This window comes from Pan troglodytes, chromosome 14 (assembly GCF_028858775.2).
Source record: "Pan troglodytes isolate AG18354 chromosome 14, NHGRI_mPanTro3-v2.0_pri, whole genome shotgun sequence".
Taxonomy (NCBI): Eukaryota; Metazoa; Chordata; class Mammalia; order Primates; family Hominidae; genus Pan; species Pan troglodytes.
Window position 1 is genome coordinate 62750410 of NC_072412.2, and position 25093 is coordinate 62775502.

Below are 25093 nucleotides of genomic sequence, written 5' to 3' on the forward strand. Positions count from 1 at the left end.
CAGGCACCAAGACCCCTTGGTAATTCCTCCGGGTTTATTTATTCATTTATTTATTTATTTATTTATTTATTTTGAAACAGACTCTCACTCTTTCACCCACGCTGGAGCGCGGTGGCTTCGGCTCACTGAGAACTCCATTCCCGGGATTGAAGCGATTCTCATGTCTCGCCCTCATAAAAATAGAAAAATTAGCCAGGCATGGTGGAGGGCCACTGTAGTCCCAGCTGCTCAGGAGGCTGAGGCGGGAGAATCCTTTGAACCCAGGAGGCGGAGGTTGCAGTGAGCCCAGATTGCGCCATTGCAGTGATCCGAGATCATGCTATTGCACTCCAGCCTGGGTGACGGGAGCAAAACTTTGTCTCAAAATGGAAAAGAGAGAGAGAGAAGTTATCCCAATAAGAAAGATAAACGTTTTGAAGAGAAACTTCACAGAAGAATCTATGGGTTTGGTCAGTGAGCGCACGAAATCCCAATAAGGATGAGAATATGCAAATAAGCATGGAGCATCCTGTGGTGCCAGGGAGAAAGGAGCCGCCCAAAACCAAACAAAACCAAAAGCCACAGCGATGGGAGGTTGACAAAGGGACACGGAAGCCAACTAAAGGAGCTCCCGGTGGCCAAAGCTGGCGACATTCAGTAACAAAGTAATTAACTAAATAATTAATAATTAAATAGTTGAGTAAAATATCTGACAAAATAATTAGTTCAATTATTAAATAATTCATCCCCTGAAGTACTGCAGTGTAAACCAAAGCATACAATAGGTGTCCATAAGTCCATACGGATATAAATAAGTGACTAAATAAACAACCATGTGGGGGAGAATGGGAAAATCCTCCACACAGGAGAACTCCACAGAATTTCGGTAGCTATTCCCCTGCACGGAGATAAAGCAAAACTTCCCTTTTATTTAAGTATAGGCCACAGGTAGCGACTTCCAAAAAGTACAGTAGAGAAAGAGGTGGGAAAATCACTTTATGGTGGAGAAACCTAATCAACCCTGCCCCAGCCAGCTGACCAGGACTAATAGCAGCAGTGATAAGCCGGCTTGATGGTGTGTACTCTAGACAGGATGGGATGGGAATGGCGCTTTCCCGCTGCAATCTTCCTTACAAAAACATATAATTCCAGTCAGATCACAAGGAATACATCACACGAACTTCAGGAGGGGACATCCCACAATATATGTGATCAGTATTCAAAGTGTCAAGGTCATCAAAAACAAGGCAAGTGTGAGAAACCGTCGCAGCCAAGGGGAACCGTGACGAATTGTAAGGTGGTACCCTGGATGGGGTCTTGGGACAGAAAAGGTATGTGAGGTGAAAACATAGCAAAACCTCACTTCAACAACATATACAACCCAAAAAAATAATTGGCCCGGCATGGTGGCTTGCGCCTGGGGTCCCAGCTACTCGGGAGTTGGAGCGGGAAGGACGGCTTGAGCTCAGGCCTTTCAAACAAGCCTGGGCACATAGCGAAACCTCGTCTCTCCAAAAAATCCGAAAATTGTCCCGATGTGGTGGCGCTCACCTGTAGTCCAGCTACTCCGGAGGCCGAGACAGGAGAATCACTTGAACTGATTCTCCTATCTCAGCCCCCCAAGTAGCCGCAGCGAGCCGAGATGGCACCGCTGCACTCCAGCCTGGGCTACAGAGCGACAACCCGTCTCTGTAAAAAAAAAAACAACAAGGATGCAAACCAACCAAATAACCCACTGCGGGATTCCCCTCCAGTGTCCTGCTGTGTTTCCCGCTGTCTTCCTCCACCCGTGTGTGCAGCCACAGCAATAAAAGCCAGTGGTGTGGGTCTCACACTCATCTCCAGCCCCGTCGCCATCGCGCTGAGCTCGAATCTTTTTACAAAAGGCCCCCTGACAACCTCACTTGGCAGTTCAAAAGCCCCTTCAGGCAGATGTGCGCAAGCCAAGCTCCGCAACTTCCCATTCAGAGCAGGTTCTCGGTCCACCTCTGCCTGAATGAACGGGCGGGCTACCAAGGCCGCAGTCTCTTCCTCAAGGGCTGTCCACACTGGGTCTGGCTTTCTCTGGGAAATTTCTCTCCCACCAGGGAACTTTCTCCTCCTCTACCTCCCTCAGTCTCAGTCTAACAGCACCCTGCGCCCAACCCCGAGGGCTGCAATAGCCTTCTTGCCTCTCCTGACTTAATTCTGCGGACCCTGGGTTGGCGCTCCCTCACAGCCAGGCTGGTCGTTTCTGAAATGTTAACCCGCTGCCGGACACCGTTCCACGGTTTTCCGCTGCCTTGGAACAAGACCAGCTCCTGCGCGGAGCCTGCCTCCACCTCGCACCACCTCTGGGCCTGGACTTGGCCTCCGGTCCATTGCCAGAATGTGCCGGGCTCCCTTCCATTCGGGCCTCAGCACACCCTCTTCACTCCCTTTCCTTTCTCCCTGCCTCTCCCAACCCGGTTCAGGTTGACTAATTTCAAATTTTATGTTCCAGATTTCAGCCCAGATATCCCCCCTTTGGATGCATTCCTTCACCATGCTCAGATCTAAGCTAATCGCATCTTCTTATCAGCCGCTTTCCGGGCACCACACCCCATTGTGCTGACACTCAAAGGCCATTATGCAATTTGTCCCTCGATGATTAGATTAATCAATCAACCACGGGCGTCTAGAAATGGCGGCATCTCAGAAGGGCCCCATTTGACTGGCAGGGGACTGGCCCAATGCGCCTCGCAATCCCAGCCAGGCCCGCCCCAGCCGGCCCCCCTCTGACGACGCCTGTCCCTTACGCGACTGCCTTGCTGCCATATAAGAGGGACCGCGCTCGGCCTCCAGCAGTCGGCTTTCTGCTGGGCTCGGAGCCAGAACCTGCTGCGTTTTCCCTCCAGACTCCCTGGCTGCGGGTGGACTACCTCAGAGCTACAGCGGTGAACCTGTGGACACCTCCGACTCCTCGGGCCTCTCTTCGTCGAAGAGTCTCCTGATTTTCAGATCTCCGGAGCCAGCTGTGGGAAGATCAGGTGTGTGTCTGGGAGTCCCGGAGGGGTGGACAGATCTTGGGTGGGTGCAGCTGGGGACAGAATCCTCATTCCCCTAGAAAGGCCACGGCCATCCCCCTGCCTTGTCACCTCTGTCTTCCTAAATCCGTTCTTGCTCTCTTGTTTTTCTCCCCAGCCCCTCCCGCCGATTGCTCATGGAGGAACCAAGGCCTTCGAAGCGACTTCGCTCCATGGCCCCTAATCAAGGTACATCAAACGCCTGCCACTCTCTTTTTGATTTCGTTTGTTCCCCAATTCTTCCCCAATTGTTTGAATTCAAACTCAATCGAGCATTCTCTGTTTCACCTTCTCCTAGCCTGCCTCAACCTGGGCTGGTTGTTGGAAGTCAGCTCCCAGGTTCCACATCCTCTGGCAAATTCCCTTCCCTCTTTCGAACTGTAATCCCATTTCCCAAATCTGAGATTTGCTGTTGTTGTCGCTGTTTCCTTCTGTTTCGTTTTGTATTACTGTTTCTCCGTAGCAGAGCGAGTCCTCACGCTACGTCTTGATCTATGATAAACCGGTACTTCCACCTTGTTCTTTCCCGGAGGAGTTGGAATTTTACGGCTGTTGCCACGTTGTTCTCCAAAACATTTCCCTTCCTACGCTGAGTGTCCTAAATCTTTTAATCTTGTCTAGTTTGACAGATGCATAACAATAAAGCATCCACTGAAAGCAAATTCTTTAACATCTTGCTGGTCTGAAACATCTTCATTCTCCCCTCCCAGATTCTTTAGTGAAACTTTGGTTGGACAGGACATTTTAGGTGGGAAATTCATTTCCCTTGAAATTTCGAAGACATTTTCTGTTATGTTCTAGACTGAACTGCTGCTTTTGAGATGTCTGATTTTTGAGACATGTGGAATCCTAGCCCTTTCCATGTGACTTTTCCTTTCTCTGTCTCCCGCTCCCTACAATCTTTTAGAATCTTCTCTTTTTCCTCAGCACTCTGAAATTTTGTGGTGAAATGTCTCAGCCACAACATACCTCTAATTCTCTTATATTTCCTCCTTCTTTCCATCATTTTAGGTTTTTGCTTTGTTCTGTGGGAGATCTTCTCAACTTCATTCTCCAATTTCCATGGGGAGTTTTGTTTCTTCTCTGACAATTTTAACTTCAAAAATCCCTCTTTTCTCTGAGTATTTATTTTTAAAAGTATCCTATAACTGCTTGATGGGTAAAATTCCTTCTATCTCTCTCTGCTCACGCTCTGCTTCTCTTTTAGCCTCAGGTGGGCCTCCTCCAGAGCCAGGCTGCTGTGTTGCGGACCCTGAAGACTCCGTGGAAGCAGATGGGCCCGCACAGCCAGCCCAACCCGCAAAACCCATCGCTTACGTGAAACCCTTCAGATGGCAGCCCCCAGCTCGCCCAGAGTCACCCCGTCCTGCAGAGAGAGGCCGGCGCCGGGGAGGAAGCCGGCGGCCAGGGCGAGGCCGTGGCAGAAGGGCTGGGCCCCGCGGGGACGCTGGCCAGAGACAGGGGGCAGAAGGCGTGATGGGACCGGACGTGCACATCCCACTGGACCACCATGGAGAGCCAGGCCACCAGGGGGAACCGGAAATCACGGAGACCGCAGCCTTCTCTCTTTCTGAAACAGGTCCTCTGCCTGGAACTGTGCAGGAAGGCCCTGGCCCCGACGTGGCGCAACCTGAGCTGGGGTTTCAGGAGCCGCCCACTGCTCCTGGGCCTCAGGCTGTTGACTGGCAACCCGCGTTGACCCTCTATCCCTGCATCGGGTTTAGGGCTCTGGGTGACTCAGCTGTTCTACAAGTCATTCAAACCCCCCACGGCACCTATGTGCAAGGGGTCCCAGTGTTCCTCACCGACATTGCATATTGACCACTATCCGCCACCCACGTTGTTCCCAGCCTCCCTTTCTTCCACCTGGACGTTCCCCCCAGCCCCACTTCTGCTCCACTCCTCCCCCGACTGGACCTGAAGCCTGAGCTTCCCCTGAACTTAGAGTAGGCAACTTGCAATATGCAAGCTGCCAAACCCCCTTTGTGTACAAGGCGATTGGAATGGAACTGTCATGTACAGTGAAAGTACACGTCACGTGTTTCAGCCAAGAAAGAGCCAAACCAGACGACCGGGAGGAAGTGGGATGCAACAAGGATCAGTAAGCATGGAAATTAGGAAACTGTATTCTTAAGTCCAGAGGAGTACGATTCTGGAAAAAGGATTGATGACCTAGAATTAAAATTCCAGAAGACACTCATATAGACATGTGGGGCATGCGAAAATTCAGAAGGAGCTAGAAGTTACTAAAGTTCTTGTCTAGTGCCTGGAGACGATAGACTGGCTGAATATAAGAGCGATAAAACTCTAGACTGACACATTTTTAAGTCTCAACGTGGGTACCCTTTGGGAACCACTAAATGAATTGGAATAGAAGGTAAAATTTCAAACAGATTGAGGAAAAAGTGGATCAAAGGACATTTGATGAATCAGACAAAAGGTGTCGGGGTGGTGGGAGGGAGGTTAACGGAAACAAGGAGAGTGCATGACTCACTGGAACCGCTAAATGAGGAATCAGTAATTTGACGGCAGTGTCCTTGGCTTCCTCCTGGCTTTAATGGGAATATTTTAAATGTTTCACCATTAACCAAGATGTTTGCTGTAAGTTTCTCATAGATGTTTAAGTTGAGTTAGTTCCCATCTTTTCAGAGTTTGATAAATGTTGTATTATGAATTTTTGTATTTTGTATTTTATTAAGTAGCCTCTTATTGGCTGGTTTTCACTCCTTTGTAAACGTCCAAATAAAATACAGATAACTTTTTACATCAAAGATTTTTCTCTTGTGTATTCAATCCTTCTAAATAAACCTTTCTCTTCGGACTTATTTTATACAACAGTTCTTTCACTAAACTTTCACAAATCGCAAATATAAAATGTGTTTACTAAAAGCAGAAAGGAAGGTAGAAAAATGGCTCCAGTCTCTGTTCTCCATTCATATCGCATCTCTCCCCATAGTCACACAAGTCTACACCAACAAACGTACACATTAAGAGCATCGTTTGTGGCTCGCTTTTACAAACACCTGGCGTGCCATGTGCCAGGGGTCCTGCTGAAGTGACTATAAGGTCCAGGCAGGCAACACAGGTGTGGTCAGGAGCAGAGCCTCTGTGGAGTCCGTGCGTCTCCAAACTAGGAACAGGCGACTTCGTATTGAAGCATGGCATGGATCACAATGAGCACTGTGCAGTGGGAGCTGCTTCTTGGCTTGCCATTGGGGTCTGTCATCCATAAGCCAGAAAGCCCCCTTGCAGTCATCCCACGCACATGTGCCACTCTCTTCCTGCTGTATATCTGTCTGGAAAGAGGCACAGGTTTTACATTCCGCAGGTGGCGGTCTGCTGATACGCTACTTCCAGGACACTTCTACCACCAGAATGCTTCACTAAACATGTGTACGTGGAGTAAGACAGGGTCTCATTCAGTCATCCAGGCTGGAGTGCAGTGGTGCAATCACAGCTCACTGCAGCCCGCACCTCCTCAGCTCAGGTGATCCTCCAACATCAGGTTGCCAAATAGCTCAGACTGCAGGCAGGCACCAAGACCCCTTGGTAATTCCTCCGGGTTTATTTATTCATTTATTTATTTATTTATTTATTTATTTTGAAACAGACTCTCACTCTTTCACCCACGCTGGAGCGCGGTGGCTTCAGCTCACTGAGAACTCCATCCCCGGGATTGAAGCGATTCTCATGTCTCGCCCTCATAAAAATAGAAAAATTAGCCAGGCATGGTGGAGGGCCACTGTAGTCCCAGCTGCTCAGGAGGCTGAGGCGGGAGAATCCTTTGAACCCAGGAGGCGGAGGTTGCAGTGAGCCCAGATTGCGCCATTGCAGTGATCCGAGATCATGCTATTGCACTCCAGCCTGGGTGACGGGAGCAAAACTTTGTCTCAAAATGGAAAAGAGAGAGAGAGAAGTTATCCCAATAAGAAAGATAAACGTTTTGAAGAGAAACTTCACAGAAGAATCTATGGGTTTGGTCAGTGAGCGCACGAAATCCCAATAAGGATGAGAATATGCAAATAAGCATGGAGCATCCTGTGGTGCCAGGGAGAAAGGAGCCGCCCAAAACCAAACAAAACCAAAAGCCACAGCGATGGGAGGTTGACAAAGGGACACGGAAGCCAACTAAAGGAGCTCCCGGTGGCCAAAGCTGGCGACATTCAGTAACAAAGTAATTAACTAAATAATTAATAATTAAATAGTTGAGTAAAATATCTGACAAAATAATTAGTTCAATTATTAAATAATTCATCCCCTGAAGTACTGGAGTGTAAACCAAAGCATACAATAGGTGTCCATAAGTCCATACGGATATAAATAAGTGACTAAATAAACAACCATGTGGGGGAGAATGGGAAAATCCTCCACACAGGAGAACTCCACAGAATTTCGGTAGCTATTCCCCTGCACGGAGATAAAGCAAAACTTCCCTTTTATTTAAGTATAGGCCACAGGTAGCGACTTCCAAAAAGTACAGTAGAGAAAGAGGTGGGAAAATCACTTTATGGTGGAGAAACCTAATCAACACTGCCCCAGCCAGCTGACCAGGACTAATAGCAGCAGTGATAAGCCGGCTTGATGGTGTGTACTCTAGACAGGATGGGATGGGAATGGCGCTTTCCCGCTGCAATCTTCCTTACAAAAACATATAATTCCAGTCAGATCACAAGGAATACATCACACGAACTTCAGGAGGGGACATCCCACAATATATGTGATCAGTATTCAAAGTGTCAAGGTCATCAAAAACAAGGCAAGTGTGAGAAACCGTCGCAGCCAAGGGGAACCGTGACGAATTGTAAGGTGGTACCCTGGATGGGGTCTTGGGACAGAAAAGGTATGTGAGGTGAAAACATAGCAAAACCTCACTTCAACAACATATACAACCCAAAAAAATAATTGGCCCGGCATGGTGGCTTGCGCCTGGGGTCCCAGCTACTCGGGAGTTGGAGCGGGAAGGACGGCTTGAGCTCAGGCCTTTCAAACAAGCCTGGGCACATAGCGAAACCTCGTCTCTCCAAAAAATCCGAAAATTGTCCCGATGTGGTGGCGCTCACCTGTAGTCCAGCTACTCCGGAGGCCGAGACAGGAGAATCACTTGAACTGATTCTCCTATCTCAGCCCCCCAAGTAGCCGCAGCGAGCCGAGATGGCACCGCTGCACTCCAGCCTGGGCTACAGAGCGACAACCCGTCTCTGTAAAAAAAAAAACAACAAGGATGCAAACCAACCAAATAACCCACTGCGGGATTCCCCTCCAGTGTCCTGCTGTGTTTCCCGCTGTCTTCCTCCACCCGTGTGTGCAGCCACAGCAATAAAAGCCAGTGGTGTGGGTCTCACACTCATCTCCAGCCCCGTCGCCATCGCGCTGAGCTCGAATCTTTTTACAAAAGGCCCCCTGACAACCTCACTTGGCAGTTCAAAAGCCCCTTCAGGCAGATGTGCGCAAGCCAAGCTCCGCAACTTCCCATTCAGAGCAGGTTCTCGGTCCACCTCTGCCTGAATGAACGGGCGGGCTACCAAGGCCGCAGTCTCTTCCTCAAGGGCTGTCCACACTGGGTCTGGCTTTCTCTGGGAAATTTCTCTCCCACCAGGGAACTTTCTCCTCCTCTACCTCCCTCAGTCTCAGTCTAACAGCACCCTGCGCCCAACCCCGAGGGCTGCAATAGCCTTCTTGCCTCTCCTGACTTAATTCTGCGGACCCTGGGTTGGCGCTCCCTCACAGCCAGGCTGGTCGTTTCTGAAATGTTAACCCGCTGCCGGACACCGTTCCACGGTTTTCCGCTGCCTTGGAACAAGACCAGCTCCTGCGCGGAGCCTGCCTCCACCTCGCACCACCTCTGGGCCTGGACTTGGCCTCCGGTCCATTGCCAGAATGTGCCGGGCTCCCTTCCATTCGGGCCTCAGCACACCCTCTTCACTCCCTTTCCTTTCTCCCTGCCTCTCCCAACCCGGTTCAGGTTGACTAATTTCAAATTTTATGTTCCAGATTTCAGCCCAGATATCCCCCCTTTGGATGCATTCCTTCACCATGCTCAGATCTAAGCTAATCGCATCTTCTTATCAGCCGCTTTCCGGGCACCACACCCCATTGTGCTGACACTCAAAGGCCATTATGCAATTTGTCCCTCGATGATTAGATTAATCAATCAACCACGGGCGTCTAGAAATGGCGGCATCTCAGAAGGGCCCCATTTGACTGGCAGGGGACTGGCCCAATGCGCCTCGCAATCCCAGCCAGGCCCGCCCCAGCCGGCCCCCCTCTGACGACGCCTGTCCCTTACGCGACTGCCTTGCTGCCATATAAGAGGGACTGCGCTCGGCCTCCAGCAGTCGGCTTTCTGCTGGGCTCGGAGCCAGAACCTGCTGCGTTTTCCCTCCAGACTCCCTGGCTGCGGGTGGACTACCTCAGAGCTACAGCGGTGAACCTGTGGACACCTCCGACTCCTCGGGCCTCTCTTCGTCGAAGAGTCTCCTGATTTTCAGATCTCCGGAGCCAGCTGTGGGAAGATCAGGTGTGTGTCTGGGAGTCCCGGAGGGGTGGACAGATCTTGGGTGGGTGCAGCTGGGGACAGAATCCTCATTCCCCTAGAAAGGCCACGGCCATCCCCCTGCCTTGTCACCTCTGTCTTCCTAAATCCGTTCTTGCTCTCTTGTTTTTCTCCCCAGCCCCTCCCGCCGATTGCTCATGGAGGAACCAAGGCCTTCGAAGCGACTTCGCTCCATGGCCCCTAATCAAGGTACATCAAACGCCTGCCACTCTCTTTTTGATTTCGTTTGTTCCCCAATTCTTCCCCAATTGTTTGAATTCAAACTCAATCGAGCATTCTCTGTTTCACCTTCTCCTAGCCTGCCTCAACCTGGGCTGGTTGTTGGAAGTCAGCTCCCAGGTTCCACATCCTCTGGCAAATTCCCTTCCCTCTTTCGAACTGTAATCCCATTTCCCAAATCTGAGATTTGCTGTTGTTGTCGCTGTTTCCTTCTGTTTCGTTTTGTATTACTGTTTCTCCGTAGCAGAGCGAGTCCTCACGCTACGTCTTGATCTATGATAAACCGGTACTTCCACCTTGTTCTTTCCCGGAGGAGTTGGAATTTTACGGCTGTTGCCACGTTGTTCTCCAAAACATTTCCCTTCCTACGCTGAGTGTCCTAAATCTTTTAATCTTGTCTAGTTTGACAGATGCATAACAATAAAGCATCCACTGAAAGCAAATTCTTTAACATCTTGCTGGTCTGAAACATCTTCATTCTCCCCTCCCAGATTCTTTAGTGAAACTTTGGTTGGACAGGACATTTTAGGTGGGAAATTCATTTCCCTTGAAATTTCGAAGACATTTTCTGTTATGTTCTAGACTGAACTGCTGCTTTTGAGATGTCTGATTTTTGAGACATGTGGAATCCTAGCCCTTTCCATGTGACTTTTCCTTTCTCTGTCTCCCGCTCCCTACAATCTTTTAGAATCTTCTCTTTTTCCTCAGCACTCTGAAATTTTGTGGTGAAATGTCTCAGCCACAACATACCTCTAATTCTCTTATATTTCCTCCTTCTTTCCATCATTTTAGGTTTTTGCTTTGTTCTGTGGGAGATCTTCTCAACTTCATTCTCCAATTTCCATGGAGAGTTTTGTTTCTTCTCTGACAATTTTAACTTCAAAAATCCCTCTTTTCTCTGAGTATTTATTTTTAAAAGTATCCTATAACTGCTTGATGGGTAAAATTCCTTCTATCTCTCTCTGCTCACGCTCTGCTTCTCTTTTAGCCTCAGGTGGGCCTCCTCCAGAGCCAGGCTGCTGTGTTGCGGACCCTGAAGACTCCGTGGAAGCAGATGGGCCCGCACAGCCAGCCCAACCCGCAAAACCCATCGCTTACGTGAAACCCTTCAGATGGCAGCCCCCAGCTCGCCCAGAGTCACCCCGTCCTGCAGAGAGAGGCCGGCGCCGGGGAGGAAGCCGGCGGCCAGGGCGAGGCCGTGGCAGAAGGGCTGGGCCCCGCGGGGACGCTGGCCAGAGACAGGGGGCAGAAGGCGTGATGGGACCGGACGTGCACATCCCACTGGACCACCATGGAGAGCCAGGCCACCAGGGGGAACCGGAAATCACGGAGACCGCAGCCTTCTCTCTTTCTGAAACAGGTCCTCTGCCTGGAACTGTGCAGGAAGGCCCTGGCCCCGACGTGGCGCAACCTGAGCTGGGGTTTCAGGAGCCGCCCACTGCTCCTGGGCCTCAGGCTGTTGACTGGCAACCCGCGTTGACCCTCTATCCCTGCATCGGGTTTAGGGCTCTGGGTGACTCAGCTGTTCTACAAGTCATTCAAACCCCCCACGGCACCTATGTGCAAGGGGTCCCAGTGTTCCTCACCGACATTGCATATTGACCACTATCCGCCACCCACGTTGTTCCCAGCCTCCCTTTCTTCCACCTGGACGTTCCCCCCAGCCCCACTTCTGCTCCACTCCTCCCCGGACTGGACCTGAAGCCTGAGCTTCCCCTGAACTTAGAGTAGGCAACTTGCAATATGCAAGCTGCCAAACCCCCTTTCTGTACAAGGCGATTGGAATGGAACTGTCATGTACAGTGAAAGTACACGTCACGTGTTTCAGCCAAGAAAGAGCCAAACCAGACGACCGGGAGGAAGTGGGATGCAACAAGGATCAGTAAGCATGGAAATTAGGAAACTGTATTCTTAAGTCCAGAGGAGTACGATTCTGGAAAAAGGATTGATGACCTAGAATTAAAATTCCAGAAGACACTCATATAGACATGTGGGGCATGCGAAAATTCAGAAGGAGCTAGAAGTTACTAAAGTTCTTGTCTAGTGCCTGGAGACGATAGACTGGCTGAATATAAGAGCGATAAAACTCTAGACTGACACATTTTTAAGTCTCAACGTGGGTACCCTTTGGGAACCACTAAATGAATTGGAATAGAAGGTAAAATTTCAAACAGATTGAGGAAAAAGTGGATCAAAGGACATTTGATGAATCAGACAAAAGGTGTCGGGGTGGTGGGGGGGAGGTTAACGGAAACAAGGAGAGTGCATGACTCACTGGAACCGCTAAATGAGGAATCAGTGATTTGACGGCAGTGTCCTTGGCTTCCTCCTGGCTTTAATGGGAATATTTTAAATGTTTCACCATTAACCAAGATGTTTGCTGTAAGTTTCTCATAGATGTTTAAGTTGAGTTAGTTCCCATCTTTTCAGAGTTTGATAAATGTTGTATTATGAATTTTTGTATTTTGTATTTTATTAAGTAGCCTCTTATTGGCTGGTTTTCACTCCTTTGTAAACGTCCAAATAAAATACAGATAACTTTTTACATCAAAGATTTTCCTCTTGTGTATTCAATCCTTCTAAATAAACCTTTCTCGTCGGACTTATTTTATACAACAGTTCTTTCACTAAACTTTCACAAATCGCAAATATAAAATGTGTTTACTAAAAGCAGAAAGGAAGGTAGAAAAATGGCTCCAGTCTCTGTTCTCCATTCATATCGCATCTCTCCCCATAGTCACACAAGTCTACACCAACAAACGTACACATTAAGAGCATCGTTTGTGGCTCGCTTTTACAAACACCTGGCGTGCCATGTGCCAGGGGTCCTGCTGAAGTGACTATAAGGTCCAGGCAGGCAACACAGGTGTGGTCAGGAGCAGAGCCTCTGTGGAGTCCGTGCGTCTCCAAACTAGGAACAGGCGACTTCGTATTGAAGCATGGCATGGATCACAATGAGCACTGTGCAGTGGGAGCTGCTTCTTGGCTTGCCATTGGGGTCTGTCATCCATAAGCCAGAAAGCCCCCTTGCAGTCATCCCACGCACATGTGCCACTCTCTTCCTGCTGTATATCTGTCTGGAAAGAGGCACAGGTTTTACATTCCGCAGGTGGCGGTCTGCTGATACGCCACTTCCAGGACACTTCTACCACCAGAATGCTTCACTAAACATGTGTACGTGGAGTAAGACAGGGTCTCATTCAGTCATCCAGGCTGGAGTGCAGTGGTGCAATCACAGCTCACTGCAGCCCGCACCTCCTCAGCTCAGGTGATCCTCCAACATCAGGTTGCCAAATAGCTCAGACTGCAGGCAGGCACCAAGACCCCTTGGTAATTCCTCCGGGTTTATTTATTCATTTATTTATTTATTTATTTATTTATTTATTTATTTATTTTGAAACAGACTCTCACTCTTTCACCCACGCTGGAGCGCGGTGGCTTCGGCTCACTGAGAACTCCATCCCCGGGATGGAAGCGATTCTCATGTCTCGCCCTCATAAAAATAGAAAAATTAGCCAGGCATGGTGGTGGGCCACTGTAGTCCCAGCTGCTCAGGAGGCTGAGGCGGGAGAATCCTTTGAACCCAGGAGGCGGAGGTTGCAGTGAGCCCAGATTGCGCCATTGCAGTGATCCGAGGTCATGCTATTGCACTCCAGCCCGGGTGACGGGAGCAAAACTTTGTCTCAAAATGGAAAAAAGAGAGAGAGAAGTTATCCCAATAAGAAAGATAAACGTTTTGAAGAGAAACTTCACAGAAGAATCTATGGGTTTGGTCAGTGAGCGCACGAAATCCCAATAAGGATGAGAATATGCAAATAAGCATGGAGCATCCTGTGGTGCCAGGAAGAAAGGAGCCGCCCAAAACCAAACAAAACCAAAAGCCACAGCGATGGGAGGTTGACAAAGGGACACGGAAGCCAACTAAAGGAGCTCCCGGTGGCCAAAGCTGGCGACATTCAGTAACAAAGTAATTAACTAAATAATTAATAATTAAATAGTTGAGTAAAATATCTGACAAAATAATTAGTTCAATTATTAAATAATTCATCCCCTGAAGTATTGGAGTGTAAACCAAAGCATACAATAGGTGTCCATAAGTCCATACGGATATAAATAAGTGACTAAATAAACAACCATGTGGGGGAGAATGGGAAAATCCTCCACACAGGAGAACTCCACAGAATTTCGGTAGCTATTCCCCTGCACGGAGATAAAGCAAAACTTCCCTTTTATTTAAGTATAGGCCACAGGTAGCGACTTCCAAAAAGTACAGTAGAGAAAGAGGTGGGAAAATCACTTTATGGTGGAGAAACCTAATCAACACTGCCCCAGCCAGCTGACCAGGACTAATAGCAGCAGTGATAAGCCGGCTTGATGGTGTGTACTCTAGACAGGATGGGATGGGAATGGCGCTTTCCCGCTGCAATCTTCCTTACAAAAACATATAATTCCAGTCAGATCACAAGGAATACATCACACGAACTTCAGGAGGGGACATCCCACAATATATGTGATCAGTATTCAAAGTGTCAAGGTCATCAAAAACAAGGCAAGTGTGAGAAACCGTCGCAGCCAAGGGGAACCGTGACGAATTGTAAGGTGGTACCCTGGATGGGGTCTTGGGACAGAAAAGGTATGTGAGGTGAAAACATAGCAAAACCTCACTTCAACAACATATACAACCCCAAAAAAATAATTGGCCCGGCATGGTGGCTTGCGCCTGGGGTCCCAGCTACTCGGGAGGTGGAGCGGGAAGGACGGCTTGAGCTCAGGCCTTCCAAACAAGCCTGGGCATATAGCGAAACGTCGTCTCTCCAAAAAATCCGAAAATTGTCCCGATGTGGTGGCGCTCACCTGTAGTCCAGCTACTCCGGAGGCCGAGACAGGAGAATCACTTGAACTGATTCTCCTATCTCAGCCCCCCAAGTAGCCGCAGCGAGCCGAGATGGCACCGCTGCACTCCAGCCTGGGCTACAGAGCGACAAACCGTCTCTGTAAAAAAAAAACAACAAGGATGCAAACCAACCAAATAACCCACTGCGGGATTCCCCTCCAGTGTCCTGCTGTGTTTCCCGCTGTCTTCCTCCACCCGTGTGTGCAGCCACAGCAATAAAAGCCAGTGGTGTGGGTCTCACACGCATCTCCAGCCCCGTCGCCATCGCGCTGAGCTCGACTCTTTTTACAAAAGGCCACCTGACAACCTCACTTGGCAGTTCAAAAGCCCCTTCAGCCAGATGTGCGCAAGCCAAGCTCCGCAACTTCCCATTCAGAGCAGGTTCTCGGTCCACCTCTGCCTGAATGAACGGGCGGGCTACCAAGGCCGCAGTCTCTTCCTCAAGGGCTGTCCACACTGGGTCTGGCTTTCTCTGGGAAATTTCTCTCCCACCAGGGAACTTTCTCCTCCTCTACCTCCCTCAGTCTCAGTCTAACAGCACCCTGCGCCCAACCCCGAGGGCTGCAATAGCCTTCTTGCCTCTCCTGACTTAATTCTGCGGACCCTGGGTTGGCGCTCCCTCACAGCCAGGCTGGTCGTTTCTGAAATGTTAACCCGCTGCCGGACACCGTTCCACGGTTTTCCGCTGCCTTGGAACAAGACCAGCTCCTGCGCGGAGCCTGCCTCCACCTCGCACCACCTCTGGGCCTGGACTTGGCCTCCGGTCCATTGCCAGAATGTGCCGGGCTCCCTTCCAGTCCGGGCCTCAGCACACCCTCTTCACTCCCTTTCCTTTCTCCCTGCCTCTCCCAACCCGGTTCAGGTTGACTAATTTCAAATTTTATGTTCCAGATTTCAGCCCAGATATCCCCCCTTTGGATGCTTTCCTTCACCGTGCTCAGATCTAAGCTAATCGCATCTTCCTATCAGCCGCTTTCCGGGCACCACACCCCATTGTGCTGACACTCAAAGGCCATTATGCAATTTGTCCCTCGATGATTAGATTAATCAGTCAACCACGGGCGTCTAGAAATGGCGGCATCTCAGAAGGGCCCCATTTGACTGGCAGGGGACTGGCCCAATGCGCCTCGCAAGCCCAGCCAGGCCCGCCCCAGCCGGCCCCCCTCTGACGACGCCTGTCCCTTACGCGACTGCCTTGCTGCCATATAAGAGGGACCGCGCTCGGCCTCCAGCAGTCGGCTTTCTGCTGGGCTCGGAGCCAGAACCTGCTGCGTGCTCCCTCCAGACTCCCTGGCTGCGGGTGGGCTACCTCAGAGCTACAGCGGTGAACCTGTGGACACCTCCGACTCCTCGGGCCTCTCTTCGTCGAAGAGTCTCCTGATTTTCAGATCTCCGGAGCCAGCTGTGGGAAGATCAGGTGTGTGTCTGGGAGTCCCGGAGGGGTGGACAGATCTTGGGTGGGTGCAGCTGGGGACAGAATCCTCATTCCCCTAGAAAGGCCACGGCCATCCCCCTGCCTTGTCACCTCTGTCTTCCTAAATCCGTTCTTGCTCTCTTGTTTTCCTCCCCAGCCCCTCCCGCCGATTGCTCATGGAGGAACCAAGGCCTTCGAAGCGACTTCGCTCCATGGCCCCTAATCAAGGTACATCAAACGCCTGCCACTCTCTTTTTGATTTCGTTTGTTCCCCAATTCTTCCCCAATTGTTTGAATTCAAACTCAATCGAGCATTCTCTGTTTCACCTTCTCCTAGCCTGCCTCAACCTGGGCTGGTTGTTGGAAGTCAGCTCCCAGGTTCCACATCCTCTGGCAAATTCCCTTCCCTCTTTCGAACTGTAATCCCATTTCCCAAATCTGAGATTTGCTGTTGTTGTCGCTGTTTCCTTCTGTTTCGTTTTGTATTACTGTTTCTCCGAAGCAGAGCGAGTCCTCACGCTACGTCTTGATCTATGATAAACCGGTACTTCCACCTTGTTCTTTCCCGGAGGAGTTGGAATTTTACGGCTGTTGCCACGTTGTTCTCCAAAACATTTCCCTTCCTACGCTGAGTGTCCTAAATCTTTTAATCTTGTCTAGTTTGACAGATGCATAACAATAAAGCATCCACTGAAAGCAAATTCTTTAACATCTTGCTGGTCTGAAACATCTTCATTCTCCCCTCCCAGATTCTTTAGTGAAACTTTGGTTGGACAGGACATTTTAGGTGGGAAATTCATTTCCCTTGAAATTTCGAAGACATTTTCTGTTATGTTCTAGACTGAACTGCTGCTTTTGAGATGTCTGATTTTTGAGACATGTGGAATCCTAGCCCTTTCCATGTGACTTTTCCTTTCTCTGTCTCCCGCTCCCTACAATCTTTTAGAATCTTCTCTTTTTCCTCAGCACTCTGAAATTTTGTGGTGAAATGTCTCAGCCACAACATACCTCTAATTCTCTTATATTTCCTCCTTCTTTCCATCATTTTAGGTTTTTGCTTTGTTCTGTGGGAGATCTTCTCAACTTCATTCTCCAATTTCCATGGAGAGTTTTGTTTCTTCTCTGACAATTTTAACTTCAAAAATCCCTCTTTTCTCTGAGTATTTATTTTTAAAAGTATCCTATAACTGCTTGATGGGTAAAATTCCTTCTATCTCTCTCTGCTCACGCTCTGCTTCTCTTTTAGCCTCAGGTGGGCCTCCTCCAGAGCCAGGCTGCTGTGTTGCGGACCCTGAAGACTCCGTGGAAGCAGATGGGCCCGCACAGCCAGCCCAACCCGCAAAACCCATCGCTTACGTGAAACCCTTCAGATGGCAGCCCCCAGCTCGCCCAGAGTCACCCCGTCCTGCAGAGAGAGGCCGGCGCCGGGGAGGAAGCCGGCGGCCAGGGCGAGGCCGTGGCAGAAGGGCTGGGCCCCGCGGGGACGCTGGCCAGAGACAGGGGGCAGAAGGCGTGATGGGACCGGACGTGCACATCCCACTGGACCACCATGGAGAGCCAGGCCACCAGGGGGAACCGGAAATCACGGAGACCGCAGCCTTCTCTCTTTCTGAAACAGGTCCTCTGCCTGGAACTGTGCAGGAAGGCCCTGGCCCCGACGTGGCGCAACCTGAGCTGGGGTTTCAGGAGCCGCCCACTGCTCCTGGGCCTCAGGCTGTTGACTGGCAACCCGCGTTGACCCTCTATCCCTGCATCGGGTTTAGGGCTCTGGGTGACTCAGCTGTTTTACAAGTCATTCAAACCCCCCACGGCACCTATGTGCAAGGGGTCCCAGTGTTCCTCACCGACATTGCATATTGACCACTATCCGCCACCCACGTTGTTCCCAGCCTCCCTTTCTTCCACCTGGACGTTCCCCCCAGCCCCACTTCTGCTCCACTCCTCCCCGGACTGGACCTGAACCCTGAGCTTCCCCTGAACTTAGAGTAGGCAACTTACAATATGCAAGCTGCCAAACCCCCTTTCTGTACAAGGCGATTGGAATGGAACTGTCATGTACAGTGAAAGTACACGTCACGTGTTTCAGCCAAGAAAGAGCCAAACCAGACGACCGGGAGGAAGTGGGATGCAACAAGGATCAGTAAGCATGGAAATTAGGAAACTGTATTCTTAAGTCCAGAGGAGTACGATTCTGGAAAAAGGATCGATGACCTAGAATTAAAATTCCAGAAGACACTCATATAGACATGTGGGGCATGCGAAAATTCAGAAGGAGCTAGAAGTTACTAAAGTTCTTGTCTAGTGCCTGGAGACGATAGACTGGCTGAATATAAGAGCGATAAAACTCTAGACTGACACATTTTTAAGTCTCAACGTGGGTACCCTTTGGGAACCACTAAATGAATTGGAATAGAAGGTAAAATTTCAAACAGATTGAGGAAAAAGTGGATCAAAGGACATTTGATGAATCAGACAAAAGGTGTCGGGGTGGTGGGAGGGAGGTTAACGGAAACAAGGAGAGTGCATGACTCACTGGAACCGCTAAATGAGGAATCAGTAATTTGACGGCAGTGTCCTTGGCTTCCTCCTGGCTTTAATGGGAATATTTTAAATGTTTCACCATTAACCAAGATGTTTGCTGTAAGTTTCTCATAGATGTTTAAGTTGAGTTAGTTCCCATCTTTTCAGAGTTTGATAAATGTTGTATTATGAATTTTTGTATTTTATTAAGTAGCCTCTTATTGGCTGGTTTTCACTCCTTTGTAAACGTCCAAATAAAATACAGATAACTTTTTACATCAAAGATTTTCCTCTTGTGTATTCAATCCTTCTAAATAAACCTTTCTCTTCGGACTTATTTTATACAACAGTTCTTTCACTAAACTTTCACAAATCGCAAATATAAAATGTGTTTACTAAAAGCAGAAAGGAAGGTAGAAAAATGGCTCCAGTCTCTGTTCTCCATTCATATCGCATCTCTCCCCATAGTCACACAAGTCTACACCAACAAACGTACACATTAAGAGCATCGTTTGTGGCTCGCTTTTACAAACACCTGGCGTGCCATGTGCCAGGGGTCCTGCTGAAGTGACTATAAGGTCCAGGCAGGCAACACAGGTGTGGTCAGGAGCAGAGCCTCTGTGGAGTCCGTGCGTCTCCAAACTAGGAACAGGCGACTTCGTATTGAAGCATGGCATGGATCACAATGAGCACTGTGCAGTGGGAGCTGCTTCTTGGCTTGCCATTGGGGTCTGTCATCCATAAGCCAGAAAGCCCCCTTGCAGTCATCCCACGCACATGTGCCACTCTCTTCCTGCTGTATATCTGTCTGGAAAGAGGCACAGGTTTTACATTCCGCAGGTGGCGGTCTGCTGATACGCTACTTCCAGGACACTTCTACCACCAGAATGCTTCACTAAACATGTGTACGTGGAGTAAGACAGGGTCTCATTCAGTCATCCAGGCTGGAGTGCAGTGGTGCAATCACAGCTCACTGCAGCCCGCACCTCCTCAGCTCAGGTGATCCTCCAACATCAGGTTGCCAAATAGCTCAGACTGCAGGCAGGCACCAAGACCCCTTGGTAATTCCTCCGGGTTTATTTATTCATTCATTTATTTATTTATTTATTTATTTTGAAACAGACTCTCACTCTTTCACCCACGCTGGAGCGCGGTGGCTTCGGCTCACTGAGAACTCCATCCCCGGGATTGAAGCGATTCTCATGTCTCGCCCTCATAAAAATAGAAAAATTAGCCAGGCATGGTGGAGGGCCACTGTAGTCCCAGCTGCTCAGGAGGCTGAGGCGGGAGAATCCTTTGAACCCAGGAGGCGGAGGTTGCAGTGAGCCCAGATTGCGCCATTGCAGTGATCCGAGATCATGCTATTGCACTCCAGCCTGGGTGACGGGAGCAAAACTTTGTCTCAAAATGGAAAAGAGAGAGAGAGAAGTTATCCCAATAAGAAAGATAAACGTTTTGAAGAGAAACTTCACAGAAGAATCTATGGGTTTGGTCAGTGAGCGCACGAAATCCCAATAAGGATGAGAATATGCAAATAAGCATGGAGCATCCTGTGGTGCCAGGGAGAAAGGAGCCGCCCAAAACCAAACAAAACCAAAAGCCACAGCGATGGGAGGTTGACAAAGGGACACGGAAGCCAACTAAAGGAGCTCCCGGTGGCCAAAGCTGGCGACATTCAGTAACAAAGTAATTAACTAAATAATTAATAATTAAATAGTTGAGTAAAATATCTGACAAAATAATTAGTTCAATTATTAAATAATTCATCCCCTGAAGTACTGGAGTGTAAACCAAAGCATACAATAGGTGTCCATAAGTCCATACGGATATAAATAAGTGACTAAATAAACAACCATGTGGGGGAGAATGGGAAAATCCTCCACACAGGAGAACTCCACAGAATTTCGGTAGCTATTCCCCTGCACGGAGATAAAGCAAAACTTCCCTTTTATTTAAGTATAGGCCACAGGTAGCGACTTCCAAAAAGTACAGTAGAGAAAGAGGTGGGAAAATCACTTTATGGTGGAGAAACCTAATCAACACTGCCCCAGCCAGGTGACCAGGACTAATAGCAGCAGTGATAAGCCGGCTTGATGGTGTGTACTCTAGACAGGATGGGATGGGAATGGCGCTTTCCCGCTGCAATCTTCCTTACAAAAACATATAATTCCAGTCAGATCACAAGGAATACATCACACGAACTTCAGGAGGGGACATCCCACAATATATGTGATCAGTATTCAAAGTGTCAAGGTCATCAAAAACAAGGCAAGTGTGAGAAACCGTCGCAGCCAAGGGGAACCGTGACGAATTGTAAGGTGGTACCCTGGATGGGGTCTTGGGACAGAAAAGGTATGTGAGGTGAAAACATAGCAAAACCTCACTTCAACAACATATACAACCCAAAAAAATAATTGGCCCGGCATGGTGGCTTGCGCCTGGGGTCCCAGCTACTCGGGAGTTGGAGCGGGAAGGACGGCTTGAGCTCAGGCCTTTCAAACAAGCCTGGGCACATAGCGAAACCTCGTCTCTCCAAAAAATCCGAAAATTGTCCCGATGTGGTGGCGCTCACCTGTAGTCCAGCTACTCCGGAGGCCGAGACAGGAGAATCACTTGAACTGATTCTCCTATCTCAGCCCCCCAAGTAGCCGCAGCGAGCCGAGATGGCACCGCTGCACTCCAGCCTGGGCTACAGAGCGACAACCCGTCTCTGTAAAAAAAAAACACCAAGGATGCAAACCAACCAAATAACCCACTGCGGGATTCCCCTCCAGTGTCCTGCTGTGTTTCCCGCTGTCTTCCTCCACCCGTGTGTGCAGCCACAGCAATAAAAGCCAGTGGTGTGGGTCTCACACTCATCTCCAGCCCCGTCGCCATCGCGCTGAGCTCGACTCTTTTTACAAAAGGCCCCCTGACAACCTCACTTGGCAGTTCAAAAGCCCCTTCAGCCAGATGTGCGCAAGCCAAGCTCCGCAACTTCCCATTCAGAGCAGGTTCTCGGTCCACCTCTGCCTGAATGAACGGGCGGGCTACCAAGGCCGCAGTCTCTTCCTCAAGGGCTGTCCACACTGGGTCTCGCTTTCTCTGGGAAATTTCTCTCCCACCAGGGAACTTTCTCCTCCTCTACCTCCCTCAGTCTCAGTCTAACAGCACCCTGCGCCCAACCCCGAGGGCTGCAATAGCCTTCTTGCCTCTCCTGACTTAATTCTGCGGACCCTGGGTTGGCGCTCCCTCACAGCCAGGCTGGTCGTTTCTGAAATGTTAACCCGCTGCCGGACACCGTTCCACGGTTTTCCGCTGCCTTGGAACAAGACCAGCTCCTGCGCGTAGCCTGCCTCCACCTCGCACCACCTCTGGGCCTGGACTTGGCCTCCGGTCCATTGCCAGAATGTGCCGGGCTCCCTTCCATTCGGGCCTCAGCACACCCTCTTCACTCCCTTTCCTTTCTCCCTGCCTCTCCCAACCCGGGTCTGGTTGACTAATTTCAAATTTTATGTTCCAGATTTCAGCCCAGATATCCCCCCTTTGGATGCCTTCCTTCACCATGCTCAGATCTAAGCTAATCGCATCTTCTTATCAGCCGCTTTCCGGGCACCACACCCCATTGTGCTGACACTCAAAGGCCATTATGCAATTTGTCCCTCGATGATTAGATTAATCAATCAACCACGGGCGTCTAGAAATGGCGGCATCTCAGAAGGGCCCCATTTGACTGGCAGGGGACTGGCCCAATGCGCCTCGCAAGCCCAGCCAGGCCCGCCCCAGCCGGCCCCCCTCTGACGACGCCTGTCCCTTACGCGACTGCCTTGCTGCCATATAAGAGGGACCGCGCTCGGCCTCCAGCAGTCGGCTTTCTGCTGGGCTCGGAGCCAGAACCTGCTGCGTTTTCCCTCCAGACTCCCTGGCTGCGGGTGGACTACCTCAGAGCTACAGCGGTGAACCTGTGGACACCTCCGACTCCTCGGGCCTCTCTTCGTCGAAGAGTCTCCTGATTTTCAGATCTCCGGAGCCAGCTGTGGGAAGATCAGGTGTGTGTCTGGGAGTCCCGGAGGGGTGGACAGATCTTGGGTGGGTGCAGCTGGGGACAGAATCCTCATTCCCCTAGAAAGGCCACGGCCATCCCCCTGCCTTGTCACCTCTGTCTTCCTAAATCCGTTCTTGCTCTCTTGTTTTTCTCCCCAGCCCCTCCCGCCGATTGCTCATGGAGGAACCAAGGCCTTCGAAGCGACTTCGCTCCATGGCCCCTAATCAAGGTACATCAAACGCCTGCCACTCTCTTTTTGATTTCGTTTGTTCCCCAATTCTTCCCCAATTGTTTGAATTCAAACTCAATCGAGCATTCTCTGTTTCACCTTCTCCTAGCCTGCCTCAACCTGGGCTGGTTGTTGGAAGTCAGCTCCCAGGTTCCACATCCTCTGGCAAATTCCCTTCCCTCTTTCGAACTGTAATCCCATTTCCCAAATCTGAGATTTGCTGTTGTTGTCGCTGTTTCCTTCTGTTTCGTTTTGTATTACTGTTTCTCCGTAGCAGAGCGAGTCCTCACGCTACGTCTTGATCTATGATAAACCGGTACTTCCACCTTGTTCTTTCCCGGAGGAGTTGGAATTTTACGGCTGTTGCCACGTTGTTCTCCAAAACATTTCCCTTCCTACGCTGAGTGTCCTAAATCTTTTAATCTTGTCTAGTTTGACAGATGCATAACAATAAAGCATCCACTGAAAGCAAATTCTTTAACATCTTGCTGGTCTGAAACATCTTCATTCTCCCCTCCCAGATTCTTTAGTGAAACTTTGGTTGGACAGGACATTTTAGGTGGGAAATTCATTTCCCTTGAAATTTCGAAGACATTTTCTGTTATGTTCTAGACTGAACTGCTGCTTTTGAGATGTCTGATTTTTGAGACATGTGGAATCCTAGCCCTTTCCATGTGACTTTTCCTTTCTCTGTCTCCCGCTCCCTACAATCTTTTAGAATCTTCTCTTTTTCCTCAGCACTCTGAAATTTTGTGGTGAAATGTCTCAGCCACAACATACCTCTAATTCTCTTATATTTCCTCCTTCTTTCCATCATTTTAGGTTTTTGCTTTGTTCTGTGGGAGATCTTCTCAACTTCATTCTCCAATTTCCATGGGGAGTTTTGTTTCTTCTCTGACAATTTTAACTTCAAAAATCCCTCTTTTCTCTGAGTATTTATTTTTAAAAGTATCCTATAACTGCTTGATGGGTAAAATTCCTTCTATCTCTCTCTGCTCACGCTCTGCTTCTCTTTTAGCCTCAGGTGGGCCTCCTCCAGAGCCAGGCTGCTGTGTTGCGGACCCTGAAGACTCCGTGGAAGCAGATGGGCCCGCACAGCCAGCCCAACCCGCAAAACCCATCGCTTACGTGAAACCCTTCAGATGGCAGCCCCCAGCTCGCCCAGAGTCACCCCGTCCTGCAGAGAGAGGCCGGCGCCGGGGAGGAAGCCGGCGGCCAGGGCGAGGCCGTGGCAGAAGGGCTGGGCCCCGCGGGGACGCTGGCCAGAGACAGGGGGCAGAAGGCGTGATGGGACCGGACGTGCACATCCCACTGGACCACCATGGAGAGCCAGGCCACCAGGGGGAACCGGAAATCACGGAGACCGCAGCCTTCTCTCTTTCTGAAACAGGTCCTCTGCCTGGAACTGTGCAGGAAGGCCCTGGCCCCGACGTGGCGCAACCTGAGCTGGGGTTTCAGGAGCCGCCCACTGCTCCTGGGCCTCAGGCTGTTGACTGGCAACCCGCGTTGACCCTCTATCCCTGCATCGGGTTTAGGGCTCTGGGTGACTCAGCTGTTTTACAAGTCATTCAAACCCCCCACGGCACCTATGTGCAAGGGGTCCCAGTGTTCCTCACCGACATTGCATATTGACCACTATCCGCCACCCACGTTGTTCCCAGCCTCCCTTTCTTCCACCTGGACGTTCCCCCCAGCCCCACTTCTGCTCCACTCCTGCCCCGACTGGACCTGAAGCCTGAGCTTCCCCTGAACTTAGAGTAGGCAACTTGCAATATGCAAGCTGCCAAACCCCCTTTCTGTACAAGGCGATTGGAATGGAACTGTCATGTACAGTGAAAGTACACGTCACGTGTTTCAGCCAAGAAAGAGCCAAACCAGACGACCGGGAGGAAGTGGGATGCAACAAGGATCCGTAAGCATGGATATAGGAAACTGTATTCTTAAGTCCAGAGGAGTACGATTCTGGAAAAAGGATCGATGACCTAGAATTAAAATTCCAGAAGACACTCATATAGACATGTGGGGCATGCGAAAATTCAGAAGGAGCTAGAAGTTACTAAAGTTCTTGTCTAGTGCCTGGAGACGATAGACTGGCTGAATATAAGAGCGATAAAACTCTAGACTGACACATTTTTAAGTCTCAACGTGGGTACCCTTTGGGAACCACTAAATGAATTGGAATAGAAGGTAAAATTTCAAACAGATTGAGGAAAAAGT

The 25093-nt window shown here is 49.8% G+C and overlaps 4 protein-coding genes across 4 annotated transcripts; all 4 read left to right on the forward strand.

The window, feature by feature from the left end:
* Positions 1-3160: 3160 nt before the first annotated feature.
* Positions 3161-4844, forward strand: LOC129136769 (proline-rich protein 20E). Its single transcript, XM_054665045.2, has 2 exons — positions 3161-3212; positions 4231-4844. Exons 1-2 carry the CDS (start codon positions 3161-3163, stop codon positions 4842-4844), a joined length of 666 nt encoding a protein of 221 aa, XP_054521020.1.
* Positions 4845-9713: 4869 nt separating this feature from the next.
* LOC129136770 (proline-rich protein 20E) lies at positions 9714-11397 on the forward strand. The gene is made up of 2 exons (XM_054665046.2): positions 9714-9765; positions 10784-11397. The coding sequence occupies exons 1-2, from the start codon at positions 9714-9716 to the stop codon at positions 11395-11397; spliced, it is 666 nt and encodes a 221-aa protein (XP_054521021.1).
* Positions 11398-16279: 4882 nt separating this feature from the next.
* Positions 16280-17963, forward strand: LOC134808218 (proline-rich protein 20E). The gene is made up of 2 exons (XM_063792638.1): positions 16280-16331; positions 17350-17963. The coding sequence occupies exons 1-2, from the start codon at positions 16280-16282 to the stop codon at positions 17961-17963; spliced, it is 666 nt and encodes a 221-aa protein (XP_063648708.1).
* A 4861-nt stretch (positions 17964-22824) lies between these two features.
* Positions 22825-24508, forward strand: LOC134808219 (proline-rich protein 20E). Its single transcript, XM_063792639.1, has 2 exons — positions 22825-22876; positions 23895-24508. The coding sequence occupies exons 1-2, from the start codon at positions 22825-22827 to the stop codon at positions 24506-24508; spliced, it is 666 nt and encodes a 221-aa protein (XP_063648709.1).
* The last annotated feature ends 585 nt before the right edge of the window (positions 24509-25093 follow it).

Excerpts from the sequence above, each read along its gene's own strand:
- LOC129136769 (XM_054665045.2), top strand. The coding sequence starts at position 3,161 with ATGGAGGAACCAAGGCCTTCGAAGCGACTTCGCTCCATGGCCCCTAAT. Across the intron at positions 3,213-4,230 it reads CTCCATGGCCCCTAATCAAG|CCTCAGGTGGGCCTCCTCCA; the intron begins GTACATCAAACG and ends CTTCTCTTTTAG.
- LOC134808218 (XM_063792638.1), top strand. The coding sequence starts at position 16,280 with ATGGAGGAACCAAGGCCTTCGAAGCGACTTCGCTCCATGGCCCCTAAT. Across the intron at positions 16,332-17,349 it reads CTCCATGGCCCCTAATCAAG|CCTCAGGTGGGCCTCCTCCA; the intron begins GTACATCAAACG and ends CTTCTCTTTTAG.
- LOC129136770 (XM_054665046.2), top strand. The coding sequence starts at position 9,714 with ATGGAGGAACCAAGGCCTTCGAAGCGACTTCGCTCCATGGCCCCTAAT. Across the intron at positions 9,766-10,783 it reads CTCCATGGCCCCTAATCAAG|CCTCAGGTGGGCCTCCTCCA; the intron begins GTACATCAAACG and ends CTTCTCTTTTAG.
- LOC134808219 (XM_063792639.1), top strand. The coding sequence starts at position 22,825 with ATGGAGGAACCAAGGCCTTCGAAGCGACTTCGCTCCATGGCCCCTAAT. Across the intron at positions 22,877-23,894 it reads CTCCATGGCCCCTAATCAAG|CCTCAGGTGGGCCTCCTCCA; the intron begins GTACATCAAACG and ends CTTCTCTTTTAG.